This window comes from Pteronotus mesoamericanus, unplaced genomic scaffold (genome assembly GCF_021234165.1).
Source record: "Pteronotus mesoamericanus isolate MK-2021 breed Mesoamerican mustached bat unplaced genomic scaffold, CSHL_Meso_final scaffold_165, whole genome shotgun sequence".
In the NCBI taxonomy this organism is placed as follows: Eukaryota; Metazoa; Chordata; class Mammalia; order Chiroptera; family Mormoopidae; genus Pteronotus; species Pteronotus mesoamericanus.
The window spans coordinates 8228692-8242642 of NW_026555307.1; the positions used below are offsets into that span (position 1 = coordinate 8228692).

The window sequence follows — 13951 nt, forward strand, 5'->3', positions numbered from 1 at the left end:
CCAGGAGGGACTCTGACCCACCCTGGGGTGTCTCTAAGCCAGGCTGCTGGGTGCAGAGAAACTAGATTAACAGCTGAAGGAGCCAGCCACGAAGAGTAAATTCCTGGAAGTCTCAAACACACTGCCTAAGGTCAGACAGGGACAACATCTGACATCATCAGAGGCAGATCCAGAAAGAAAAAACACCGGTCTCCTACCATAAAAGTTCACATCACAAAGTGAGGAAATCAAGACAGATCAACTTAAGAATCAGAAGCAAAAAAGAAGTCTCACAAATAATGGGAAAACAAAGAAACAACCCCCTACTTGAAGGGAAAGAAGGAATTCCCACAAAGAGAACTAAATGAAATAGAGGTAAGTAAACTATCAGATACTGAGTTCCAAACAAGGGTTCTAAGGAAGCTCAATGAGCTCAGTAAGCGCAGAGAAAATTATCAAAAACTACAGGGAAACTGAGGAACTTACTGCAAACTGTATCAGCATGAAAAAGGACATAGAAACTCTCAATAAGAGACAACAGGAAATGAAGAATACAATTTCTGAATTGAAGAACACAGTAGAAGGAGTCAAAAGCAGGCTAGGTGAAGCTGAGGACCGAATCAGTGAGCTGGAGGAAAAGGTAGAAAAAAGCTCCCAGAAAGAGCAAGAAAATGAAAGACTCAAAAAGAATGAAGACGCATTGAGGGAAATGCAGGGCAACCTGAAAGGTTTAATAATATCCGTATAATAGGGATAACAGAAGGAGAAGAGGATGAGGAAGGGATAGAGAACCTGTTTGAAAAACTAATGATGGACAACTTCCCTAATTTGAGGGGAGAAAAAGTCACACAAGTCCAGGAATCACAGAGGGACCCATTCAAGAGGAACCCAATGAGGCCTGCTCTGAGACACATCATTATTAAAATGGCAAATATCAAAGACAAACAGAGAATCCTAAAGGAAGCAAGGGAGAAAGAGGTAGTAACATGTCAGGGAGCCCCGGTACAGCTAGCAGCTGACTTCTCATCAGAAACACTACAAGCCAGGAGCTAACGGCAAGAAATAATCCAAGTAATGAAAAACAAAGGCCTGCTCTACTCAGCAAGGCTCTGAATTCAAATGGAAGGCAAAATAAGGAGCTTTTCAGACAAAAGAAGAATAAAAGAATTTACCGCCACCAAACCAGCATTGCAAAATATGCTAAAGGGACTGCTTTAAGATGAAGAAAAAGAGTCTATGAATGCATTTACTTCCTTTCACAATTGCCAGTACCTGATATTACCAATATTTTTAATACTAATTAATCTGATTGTGACAATGATGTGTTATTTTAATTGTTCCTTTATTATTTGTTGAAACTAAACCTGTTTTTGTATATTTCTTGCCTATTTCTTTTTTTAGAAATAAAAAAAGCTCTAAATGACTTTTTGGTATTCTTTATTGATTTTTTTGACTACAAGTTTGTAGAATTTTTTCCCTTAAAAAAAAAAGACAACTTTTAACCCTTTTATAGATGTGATGTAAATACTTTCCTATTCTACTACTTGTCCTTTAACTTTTTTTCATATGTATTTTACTGTACAGTCTTAAATGTTTAATATAGTCATATTGTCAATATTTTACCTTATAACTTCTGGGTTTGAATATTTTACTTCAGGGTAAGAAAAATATTATTTTGTGTTTGCTCCAAAAACTGCTTAGATTGTACATATTGATTTTTAACTCACCTGAGTATTTCTTGTATAATGTGTGAAATAGGGCTCTATTTTTGCTTTCTTTTAAGTACTAGTGGTCCATGCACCTTATTTGTTGAATAAGCCTTACTTTCCCCATTGATTTGAAATACCAATTTAGTCATATATTACATTGTTAGACAGATATATATGTTTGTTTCTAGAATGCTCATTTTATTTCATTGATCTCCTTGATTATTTCTGTGTAGGTGTCATGATTGCTGAGACTTTATAATAGATTTAAATTTTATAATATTTTATAATGGATATTGACATTTAAAAAAAGAAAAGAAAAAAGGAACTCCTACCTTTTGTGACAACATGGATGGAAGTGGAGAATATTATGCTAAGTGAAATAAGCCAGTTGGTGAAAGACAAATACCATATGATCTCACCTATAAGAGGACTCTATTCAACAAAATAAACAAACAAACAAAATAAACCACAGGCATGGAAACATGGAGCAAACTGAAAGTGACCAGAGGGGATGGGGAAGGAGGATAATGGTTGAAAGAAGGAGAAGGAACAAAACAAAGAACATGTATGAATGACCCATGGATATGGACAACAGAGTAGGAATTGACTCTGGGAGAAGAGGGCAGGTTGGGATGGGTGGAGGAGGGCAAAGGGGGGAAAATTGAGACAACTGTAAACATGATTTAAAAATAAAAAATAAATAAAATAATAAAAAATTTTAAAAAATGAGGTTGCAAGAACTGGACTGGTACATGCTAAAATGAAACTAGACCACCAACTTACTCCATACACAACAATAATGCAAAATGGATAAAGACTTAAATGTAAATTACAAAACCATAAAATCCTAGAAGAAAACATAAGCAGTAAAATCTCAGATATGTCACATAGAAGTATTTTTGCTGAATTTTCTATTAGGGCAAGGAGAAAATAAACAAATGGGACTACAAAAAGTAAAAAAAGCTCCTGCACAGCTAAAGAAACCATCAGCAAGATGAAAAAAGAAACCAGCATGGGAGAACACATTCACCCATGATACATTTCATAAGAGTGTAATCTCCAAAAAATACAAAGAACTAACACAGGTCAACAGCAGTAAGACAAATAAGCCAATCACGATAAAAAATGGGCAAAGGACCTAAACAGACTCTTCTCCACAGAGTACATACAGATGACCAACAGACATATGAAAAAATGCTCAACATCACTAATTATCAGAGAGATGCAAATTAAAAACACAATGAAATATTACCTCACACCTCTCAGAATGGCTACCATCAATAAGTCAACAAACAAGTGTTGAAACAAGTGGCGAGGATGTGGAGAAAAGGGAACTCTAGTGCATTGTTGGTGGGAATGCAAACTGGCAGCCACTGTGAGAAACAGTATGGAATATCCTCAAAAAATTAAAAATGGAACTTCCTTTTGACCCAGCAGTCCCACTTCTGGGACTATATCCTAAGAATCCCAAAACACCAATACAAAAAATACATGCACCCCTACAATCAGTGGAGCATTATTTACAATAGCCATGACCTGGAAACAGCCTAAGTACCCATCAGGAGACAAGTGGATAAAAAAGCTGTGGCACATTTACACAATGGAATACTATGCAGCAGTAAACAAGAAGGAACTCTTACCTTTTGTGACAGCATGGATAGACCTGGAGAATAGTATGCTAAGTGAAATAAGCAAGTGAAAGACAAATACCACATGATCTCACTTATATGTGGAATCTAATGAACAAAACAAACTAATGAGTAAAATAGAAACAGAAGCATAGATACATGGAACATAGAGAGAGGTGTTAGAGGGGAGAGGGAGTACTGGATGAAAGATGCTGAAGGGATTAGCCAAAAAATAGATATGCATGACCCATGGACATGGACAACAATATGGGGATTAACTGAGGGCGGGGAGGGCAGGGAGGGCATGGGGCTGGGTGGAGGTGGGCAAAGGGAGAAAAAGGGGGAACAACTGTAATAGCATAAACCAATGAAAAAAGGTATGGGATACAGATTTGGTTTGAAGGTCTGCTATATGCATTCCAATTCTGGGGACAGTGTACAAAGATCTGAAAACAACAAAACCTGACATCCAAGCACGGTACTTCTGAGAACAAATTTTAATCAATCCTGTATAATACTACACCAAACAATCCTCACATTATAGTCATGATCATTTTTCTTATTTTGCTCAAAAAATAGCAACAATAGAATATGCTGTCCTCTTTCTACCACACTAATCTATCTATAGTCATAAGTACATTTATCCTCTCTTGTTTCCTGGATCCTCCATCTTTCATCCATCCCTTCCTCAAGGACACTGCTCTTACAATTATGCTATCCCTATTGTATCAATTTTTCCCACATACAGAGTCATTCCCATGAACACACAAACATGCTCTAAAATTTCCTATCATAAAATATATTACTTATGATCCATATTTCCTAGCTTCCCTTCATACATAATTCCTCCAAAGAGTTGTCTTACACTCATTCTTATCACGGCCTCATCTATACCTTTCTCTCATTAAGTTATTTCAGTCATGTTTTCACCCTGACTCCACTAAAATGACTCTTGACAAGGTCACCAACATTTTCCATCTTTTCAGAACCTGGGGTCAATACTTAGTCCTCATTCCATATTTCTCCCATTTTGAATCATTTTCTTTTGTTTGTATTTTATGTCAGTGGCTGTTCTTTCTCCATCTCCTTTGTTTCCCCCTCTTTCAAAAATCTAAATATTGGAGTGCCCCATAAATCAATCATCAAGACCGCTACTTAAGGTTATCTGCTTTCTTCCATTTGCATGCCTTCCTTAAACCTATGAATTTAAATTCCAGTTATAAAGACATCATTTGTACATCAGGCCATAAGCTCTCCTGAGCTCCAGGTGTACATATTCAACTGCCTATTCAACATCTCAAACTGGAAGAATAAGAGACATTTCAAACTTAAAATGTCCAAAACAGAAGCTCTTAATGTCTATCTTCCAACCTGTCCTTCCTTTCATCCTCACCCCGTAAACTGTGCTTCCATTCACCCAGCTGTTCAAGCTAATATCCTTATCTCTTCCTTTGATATCACTCTTTTCTAACTCTACTTATACTCCCATGAGGATGTTCTTTTTTTCTAAGTACCTTTATATGTATCTTGAATCTAACAATTCCTTTTTTTAATCATCTGTATATTGTGTTGTGTATTTACCACCCCAAGTCAAGTCTCCTTTCATTACCATCTCTAACAGCTCCTTTTAAAAAAATTTTTAATTTATTGATTTTAGAGAGCGAGAGGGAGAGAGAGAGAAACATCAATTTTTGTTATTCCACTTATTTATGCATCCATTGGTTCATTCTTGTGTGTGCCCTAACCAGGGAATGAACCCACATCCTTGGCATATCTGGACAACACTCCAACCAACTGAGCTACCTGGCCAGGATTTTTTATTTTTAATTTTTTCAAATTTATTAACAGCTTCTTACTACCTCCTATCATTGCCTTTCTTATCTGAGCTACCATTACTTCTAGTCTGAACAGTTGAAATTGCTTCTAAAATGATCCTTCCTGCTTTGTATTCAACCAAAGGGATCATTTTAGAACATAAACCAGACTATAGCTTCCAATTTCTCTTAATAATTATATTATCTGGCCCTCGCCTAACTCTGATCTCATCTCTTGATACTTTCCCTTCCCCTCCCCACTTCCCTTTGTACCCATAAAAGTTTTCTTGTTAGTCCTCAAACATGTAAAGCTAACTTCCTCCTTTGGCCTTTTCTATCTGCTTGGAATGTTTTTCCTTTAGAGTCACATAGCTTGAGTTTTACTTCATGTCTCTCCTCGTATGTTACCTCCTCAAAAAAACCTTTCCTCAGGTGTCCGCTTTTCTGGATACATGTTATACTTCAATAAACTTAATTAAAGGAAGAAAGCAGCCTAGAATCAAGATGGCGGAGGAGTGGAAGTCACACTGACCTCCTAGGACCAACCTGGAATTACAACTAAATTGTGGAGAAATCACTTGGAATAAACAACTGAACAATGGTGAGAGAGGAGCCTTGTAACCTCAGAGGCAGAAAAATCGGCTTTACCGCAATCTAACTGGTAAGGAGCGCAGTACAGACCTGAGAGGTCGGGCAGGGCGCCCATGGGTGGCAGCACCAGAAGAATATTGAAACGGCCAGTTGGATCCCCCAAAGAAGAGCGGGGTCTAAACCAAAAGCGGGGATCTCTAGCCCACAGCACCAGAGCCCACACAGTACACAGAAAACAGCCAGCTGCGAAAAGCAGCAGGGTTGCTCTCTGCCAGAGACAAGCGGCTGGAGACGCAAAGAACTGTTTAAAGAGCAAACGCATAAATTTTTATTTGCAGCCACTTATCCTGGTCTCCCGCAAAGGTGGGGGAGAGTGGGCTGGAGATGCCTGAGAGACTGGGGAAGGAGGCTTTGGGGAGAGAACCGAGAGAGTAGCTGGTGGGATCTCGGTGCTGACTTATCACCCATGCGGCAGCAGCCATCTTGCTCAGGAGGAGACCACACCCCCTGAGCCGCACCACCATCAAAGGACCCCATAGACCCGCCCCCAGGTGGGATTCCACCTTGCCCTGTGCTGTCTAAGCTGCCTGCTGAGTGCAGAGTGCAGCTCTCTCACAGACAGTAGATCCCTGGCTAAAGGTGACGCTGACAGGTCTGGCGACACTTGAGGGGAAAGTGGGGACGGAGGCTTTGGGGAGAGAACAGAGCAAGTAGCCGGCAGGATCCCAGCGCGGACTCCTCCCCTATATGGCAGCAGCGTGAGAGGACCCCATGTTCCCACCCCCAAGAGGGACTCTGCCCCGCCCTGAGCTGTCTAAGGTGGCCTGCTGAGTGCAGAGTGAATAGTTTAACAGCTGAAGGACAGAGCCACAGACAGTAGATTCCTGGAAGTCTCGAACACACTGCCTAAGGTCAGACAAGGTCAACATCTGACATCATCAGAGGCAGATCCAGAAAGTATAAACAGCGGTCTCCAACCATAGAAGTTCACACCACAAAGACAGGAAGTCAAGACAGATCAACTTAAGAAGCAGAAGTAAAAGAGAAGAGTCTCACAAATAATCGGAAGACAAAGAAATATGCCCCATTCTAAGGGAAAGGAGGAATCCCCAGAAAAAGAACTAAATGAAATGGAGGCAAGTAAACTATCAGATATTGAGTTCCAAACAATGGTTCTAAGGAAGCTCAATGAGCTCAGTAGCTCAGAGAGAATTACCAAAAACTACAGGGAAACTATGAGGAACTTACTGCAAACTGTATCAGCATGAAAAAGGACATAGAAACTCTCAATAAGAGACAAGAGGAAATGAAGAATACAATTTCTGAATTGAAGAACACAGTAAAGGAATCAAAAGCAGGCTCAACAACGCTGAGGACCAAATCAGTGAGCTGGAGGATAAGGCAGAACAAAGCTCCCAGAAAGAACAAGAAAATGAAAAAAGACTCAAAAAGAATGAAGAGGCACTTAGGGAAATGCAGGACAACCTGAAACGTAATAATATCTGCATAACAGGAATACCAGAAGGAGAAGAGGAGGAGGAGGAAGGGATAGAGAACCTGTCTGAAAAAGTCATGATGGAAAACTTCCCTAATTGGAGGAGAGAAAAAGTCACACAAGTCCAGGAAGCCCAGAAGGTCCCAATCAAGAGGAACCCAGTGAGGCCCACTCCAAGACACATCATCATTAAAATGGCAAATATCAAACAGAGAATCCTAAAGCAAGCAAGGGAGAAAGAGGTAGTAACATATAAGGGAACCCCAATATGGCTAGCATCTGACTTCTTCACAGAAACACTGCAAGCCAGAAGGGAATGGCAAGAAAGATTTCAAGTCATGAAAAGGAAAGGTCTGCAACCAAGACTGCTCTACGCAGCAAGGCTCTCAATGAAAATGGAAGGCGAAGTAAGGAGTTTCCCAGACAAAAGAAGGCTAAAAGAACACATCTCCACCAAACCAGCACTGCAAAATATGCTAGAGGGACTGCTTTAAGATGAAGAAAAAGTTTCTATGAATACCCAGTTCCTTTCCGAGTTGCCAATACTTGATATTACCAGTAGTTTTAATACTAATTAATCTGATTGTGACAATGATGTTATTTTAATTGTTCCTTTATTATTTGTTGAAACTAAACCTGTTTTAGTGTATTCCTTGCCTATTTCTATTATTTTTTTAAAAAAAGCTCTAAATGACTTTTTGGTATTCTTTATGCATTTATTGATTAAAGGTTTGTAAAACTTCTCCCCCCATAGGAAAAAAAAACCCTATTAACCATGTTTTAGATGTGTTGCAAATACTTTTCTATTCTATTCCTTGTCCTTTAACTTTTTTTATATGTATATTACTATATAGTTAAATGTTTAATATAGTCATAGTGTCAATATTTACTTTATAACTTCTGGGGTTGAATATTTTACTTCAGGTCATGAAAAATATTAGTTCTATTTTATTCTAAACTTCCTTAGATTCTACATATTGATTTTTAACTCACCTGAGTAGTTCTTGTATAATGTGTGAAATGGGCTCTATATTTGTTTTATTTCATGTAATCATGGTCCGTGCACCTTATTTGTTGAATAAGCCTGACATTACCCATTGATTTGAAATCTCAACTTAATCATATATTATATTGTCAGACAGATATATACGTCTGTCTCTAGAATGCTCATTATATTTCATTGATCTACTTACTTCTGTGCTGATATCATGTTGGTTTAATTGCTGAGACTTTAGAATGGTTTTAAATTTTTTAAATATTTTATAATTAACTTTGACATCTAAAAACATAAATAAAATCAATCTGCATTTAAGAAAGAAGAGAGAGAGAGAGAGAGAGAAATGGAACTCTAACCTTTTGCTACAACATGGATGGAACTGAAGAATATTAAGCTAGTGAAACAAGCCAGCTGATGGAGGACAAATACCATGTGATCTCACCTATAAGTGCACTCTGTTCAATAGAATAGACTAAGTAACAAAATAAACCACAGGCGTAGGAACATGGAGCAGACTGAAAGTGACCAGAGGGGATGGGGAAAGGGACTAGACAAAGAACATGTATGGATGACCCATGGACATGGACAACAGAGTGGGAATGGACTGTGGGAGCAGCGGGTGGGATGGGTGGAGGGGAGTATAGGGGTAAAAATTGAGACAACTGTAATAGAATAAACATGATTTATAAATAAAAAAAGGAAACAAAAAACAAAAAAGGAAGAAACAGAAGGAAAAAAATGAATTTTTTTCAAAGTGTCTATCTTTGAGTCAACAATTGTTATTTTGGCTAAAGATTTCCTAACTAAACTGATATTATCATAATCATTTGGAACTTCTGCACTTCATTACTTTTTTTTAGTATTAATAGTTGTAAATGTCATTTAATTACCTAAGTGTGAATAAGAAAATAAGTTAGGATTGGGAAAAAATGTTTTTCTTTCCTTTGGTAGAAAGTAAGCCAGAAGATGTATTATAAACAGTGTGGACACTTAAATGGCTCTGTTTTTACAAAAGGAGAACTTTTATCCTAAAATGAGACTCCTCAGCCAGCCAAAATAACAACACATATATGCCTGTATTAAAGGAATTTAAGGACATTTTTTAAAGAAGAGGTTCAAAGAGAGATGAAAATAGAGGTAGAAGCTATACCAAGGGATCATTCTACCTATAGTCTACCACATTCATGTTTCTTCCTGATGAGAAGGGGTATGTGTGTATGTATACCACATATATATGTACATGCATACATATATGAGGGGAGACCCCAAAAAACCCAGAATTTATTTATAAAAAATTGTGTATTTATTCTTACATGTTTAAACCTCATTCACCTTCAAAGTACTCTCCACTTGATGGAATACACCTATTGAGACTTTTTTCTGCTGCTCAAAACAGTTTTTGAACTCGTCGATTTTGATGCCTTTTAGTGAGTGCTTCTGCTGTTTTTTGTTTCACCTCTTCCACATTTGCAAAATGTTTCCCTTCGAGGTCTTTTTTTTTTTTACCCAGGAAAACAAAAAAAAAATGTCGCTCAGGGGTTGATTGGGTGAATAGGGAGGGTAGGGCATTGGGGTCATGCTGTTTTTGGTCAAAAACTGCTGAATGCTCAGCATGGTGTAGGCAGGTGCACTTATAAATCACTCATAACGAAATGGGCAAATGTATCGAGTCTTCAAAAAATTCACTGAAGCTGAAAGTAGCCTCTCACAACAATAACCCATCTAGGGTACAGATGGGTTCCTATAACACTCACCTAGCCAGGGGAAGCCTGTACTACAAGGGGCTCGCCCTCCAGAAGGTAATTCTGGTTTTTTGGGGTTCCCCCTCATATATGCACAAATAGGAATGATATACTGTGATCCTTGGACCTATCTTCTGGAGTGTTAACCTAAAAACAAAAGGCCAATTTAAGAAGCAACTAGCATTTATTTAAGATACAAAAGAATAGCTATTTTGGATGTATTGATTCAGGCAGAAACCCAAATAATATCCCCTTGAAGGCAAGGGATATTTATGAAAAGGGGAAGAGAAAAATTGTATCAATAGAAGGAAAGAATTTCTATTGGCACAGATAAGCTGAAACAGTCATGCTAAATATAAAGTACATCTTTAATTTTCAGCCATAGTGTCTGTTTCTTTGTTAGCTTTGCCAACAGTTGTTTGGAATACAAGGCTGCTGTAGGCCCAGTCCAAAGGTGACTTTGCCTAGCATTAACATTCCAAAGGTTTGAGGAATAAGATGTCCAAAGCAGCTCCTCTGGGATGGTAGCTTTGACACCATTTTGAAGTGGCTCCACTTATATTATTTTATGTAAGAGTAAATTCATATAAAACTTTAATTGCTGATAAAACATTAAACATATAGTATTGCAATGTCAAGCATATTCTTCTTTGTAGTATTTTATTTCCCATTTAAAAATTTATGTGAAAAGGTGAAAAACAAAAACCTCCCTCACCATAACTAAAAAAGGCCTTCCCATCCTATACCAGTCTCTATTCCCTCACTCTGCTTATTTTTCTTTTCCTTTTTTAAAATCCTTACTTCTGGATATGCTTAGATAGGAAACGAGAAAAAGAGAGACAAACATCAGTCTGTTGTCTCCCCATACATACCCAACTGGGGATCAAACCCACCACATTTTGGTGTATGGCATGATGCTCCAGCCAATTGGGTCACCAGGCCAGGGCTACTCTGCTTACTTTTCATAGCGCTCTCTTATTACCTGATATTGTATTTTCTATATATTTACAGTTACTATGTTTCTCTAATTACAAGATAAATTCCATAGAGAAAGGGGCTCTATTGGTTTTGTATTACTGGATCAATAGTGTCTAACAGAGTGCCCAGTTCAGAAGTTGGTTGGTCTGTCTACCTGTCTATCTATCTGCTTTTTTCAAAGTGGAGGAAAATTGGAGAGAACAATAACAAAAAAATGGAAAATAAGATAAAGAATTAGTTCTATTAGTGTCCCCTCTAAGATGTTAATTTGTTCCCCAGGTCTCAGATCTCTTCTCTTCAGGTCATGGACCTTTAAAAAGAGGACTTCCTAAACAACATCAAAAGGGTGTGCCTCTTCCCTAAGCAGTTGAGCAGTATCCTCTGGTGATGGCTTCCCTTGCTGCATTGGTTCTTACTCACCTGAATATAATCTTTCTTTCCCCACAACTTTCCAGGGCTCTTTTCCTTGTTCCAATAAGGAAATCACATCTGGTTTAGATATGAAGCATCCTAGTTAGAAGAAAAAAATGTAAGGTGACATAAAAATTAAAATGCAATTCAAAATTACTTTGATTTACTCTTGGTTAAATTTGACTGTAAGTGAAATGGTAATTGATAAAGACTTTAGAACAAAAAAGGACAAGATGGTTTAAAAATATACACAGTAAAGTTACATAATAAACAGAAGGAAAAGGTCTTATTTTAATTTATATTTCATACATGTACTTCTTGAGAGTCTATAGTAGTTGAGGGCACAGAATGCCTGGGTTCAAATCCTGCCTCTGCCACATCCCAGTTGGATGAGTTACCTGCGTTATTTTCCTCACCCCAAAAATAGGGATTATAATAATATCTATCTTACACAGTTGTGAAGGTTATATTAATTTATATCTATGTCTAAACATTGCTTACAATATATATACTAAGTGCTATCTGTATTTTATTAGCTATTATTTATTGTTATTGCTGTTTTGCTTAAGAGAAAAAAAAGAAACTTCCTGAGGCATTTATTGTTATTTCTTAGGATATTCCTAAAATATTAAATGCAAAGTTCTTGGATATTTAACTTTTAGTCATAAAAGTAGGTAAAAGTGAATCTGTTTAATACAAAACAATGTATTCTCTTGATTTGTAAAAAATTGATCCAACTTACCACTACAAAAATCTGTTCTTTTGATAGTCAGAGAAAAACCAAGAATCAAAGTGTAGCTATTTTCCTGAAACATATACCAACAAATAACAATATACTTATAGCAATCTAAGTTCAAACACAAAGTGAAACCTGATTTCTTTGACACTGATATGGCTATAAGTTACCCAGATTTCAGATCCAGCCCTTTCATGATTAAAAAAGGCCTGAAGCCACTTAAGGATAGGAAAGATGAAATGCTTAATGAAGGTGCTCACTTCCAAACAAGTAAAGCTCAAACCATTCCTTTGAGAACAGGGAGCAGAAATTTAGATAATTTCTTGAAAAATACTGCTGAAATTTTCAGAAAAGAAAGCTGATATTACAGGGAACAGAGTGTGACACTACAGACAAATAACCTTACCCAGTGAGACCAAGTTGCTATAGTTCTCCAACATCACATCTCTGTACAAGTCCCTCTGTTGCAAGTCCAGGTATTCCCACTCTTCCTGAGAGAAGACTATGGACACATCACTGAATATCACTGATCCCTGAAATGACAAACCATGTAAGACAATTAAAATTAAAGAAAATTTGTTTTAAGATGGAAGGAGGAAGGATGGAAGAAATACTGAAGGAAATGGACCAAGCAAGCAAACAGGCTTGAGCTGGAAGCCTATAACCTAATGAGTTAGAAAATGATTGTGCCAGAAGCAGCAGGTCTGTGTGTTCTTGAAGGATCCTGTTGCTACAGATACAGCTTCTTACATACTCTGGCATATCTTAACTATTCAAATATGTCTGCAAAAGAAAAAAACAATAGTTTTCCAATTAAATGAAACACTGTACATAAGCCTTCTGCCTGCTATATATCCCACTCATGAATTCTCAAGAATGTGAGTCATTCTACCTTTTCCCCTTAAGAACAGACTTTAAAAAAAAGAAAGTTCCCCTACAATATCTGTTAGGAAAGGATCTAAACACAATTAAATCACTTCTTCCAAGTTCATTGCTGACTGATTCTGATCATATCATAAGCATTTTGCCATTAATGAGATTCTTCAATAAACAAAATAAAATTGGTTGTATAATAGTCTGTGCAATGGATATATGAGACTAATTCTTCCCTACTTAAATATTTTTGGTCTATACAAAATATCCAATGTCCTCAATTCTGAGGGTCTACAACTATTTATGTATCTACATAATCTTACCTGCTATCATTTTCCATCCCTCATTGTATGCATTCTCTGTTCCTGAGTTAGAGGATCTTTTTTTTTTATTTTCTCCCCTTGTTCCCCTCCACCCCACTCCCTCAGGCAATCCCCCCATAATTGTTCACGTCCATGGGACATGCATGTAAGTTCTTTGGCTACTCCATTTCCTACACTGTACTTTACATCTACATGGCTATTCTGTAACTGCCTGTTTGCACTTCTTAATCACTTTACCTCTTCACCCATTCCCCCACACCCAATCTAGCAACCATCAAAATGCTCTCTATATTAATTCTGTCTCTGTTCTTCTTTGCTTAGTTTGTTTTTTAGATTCAATTATTCATAGATATGTATTTATTGCCATTTTATTGCTCATAGTTTTGATCTTCTTTTTCCTAAATAAGTCCCTTTAACATTTCATATAATAATGGTTTGGTGATGACGAACTCCTTTAGTTTTTTCTTGTCTGGAAAGCTCTTTATCTGCTCTTTGATTCTAAATGATATCTTTGCTGGGTAGAGCAATCTTGACTGTAGGTCTCTGCTTTTCATGACTTTGAATATATCTTGCCAATCCCTTCTAGCCTGCCAAGTTTCTTTTGAAAATTTAGCTGACAATCTTTTGGGAACTCCCCTGTAGATAACTAAACATCTTTTCTCTTGCTGCTTTTAA

The 13951-nt window shown here is 37.3% G+C and overlaps 1 protein-coding gene across 3 annotated transcripts in view; it reads right to left on the minus strand.

The window, feature by feature from the left end:
- ZFP82 (ZFP82 zinc finger protein) overlaps positions 1 to 13951 on the minus strand; it is a 54030-nt gene that overhangs the window by 30947 nt on the left and 9132 nt on the right. For all 3 annotated transcript variants that reach the window (XM_054589081.1, XM_054589080.1, XM_054589079.1), the window contains 2 exons: positions 12487 to 12613; positions 11354 to 11443 (listed from right to left, as the gene is read on the minus strand). In XM_054589081.1, the coding sequence (XP_054445056.1) occupies positions 11354 to 11443; positions 12487 to 12613 (217 nt within the window). The remainder of the gene's footprint in view (positions 1 to 11353; positions 11444 to 12486; positions 12614 to 13951) is intronic.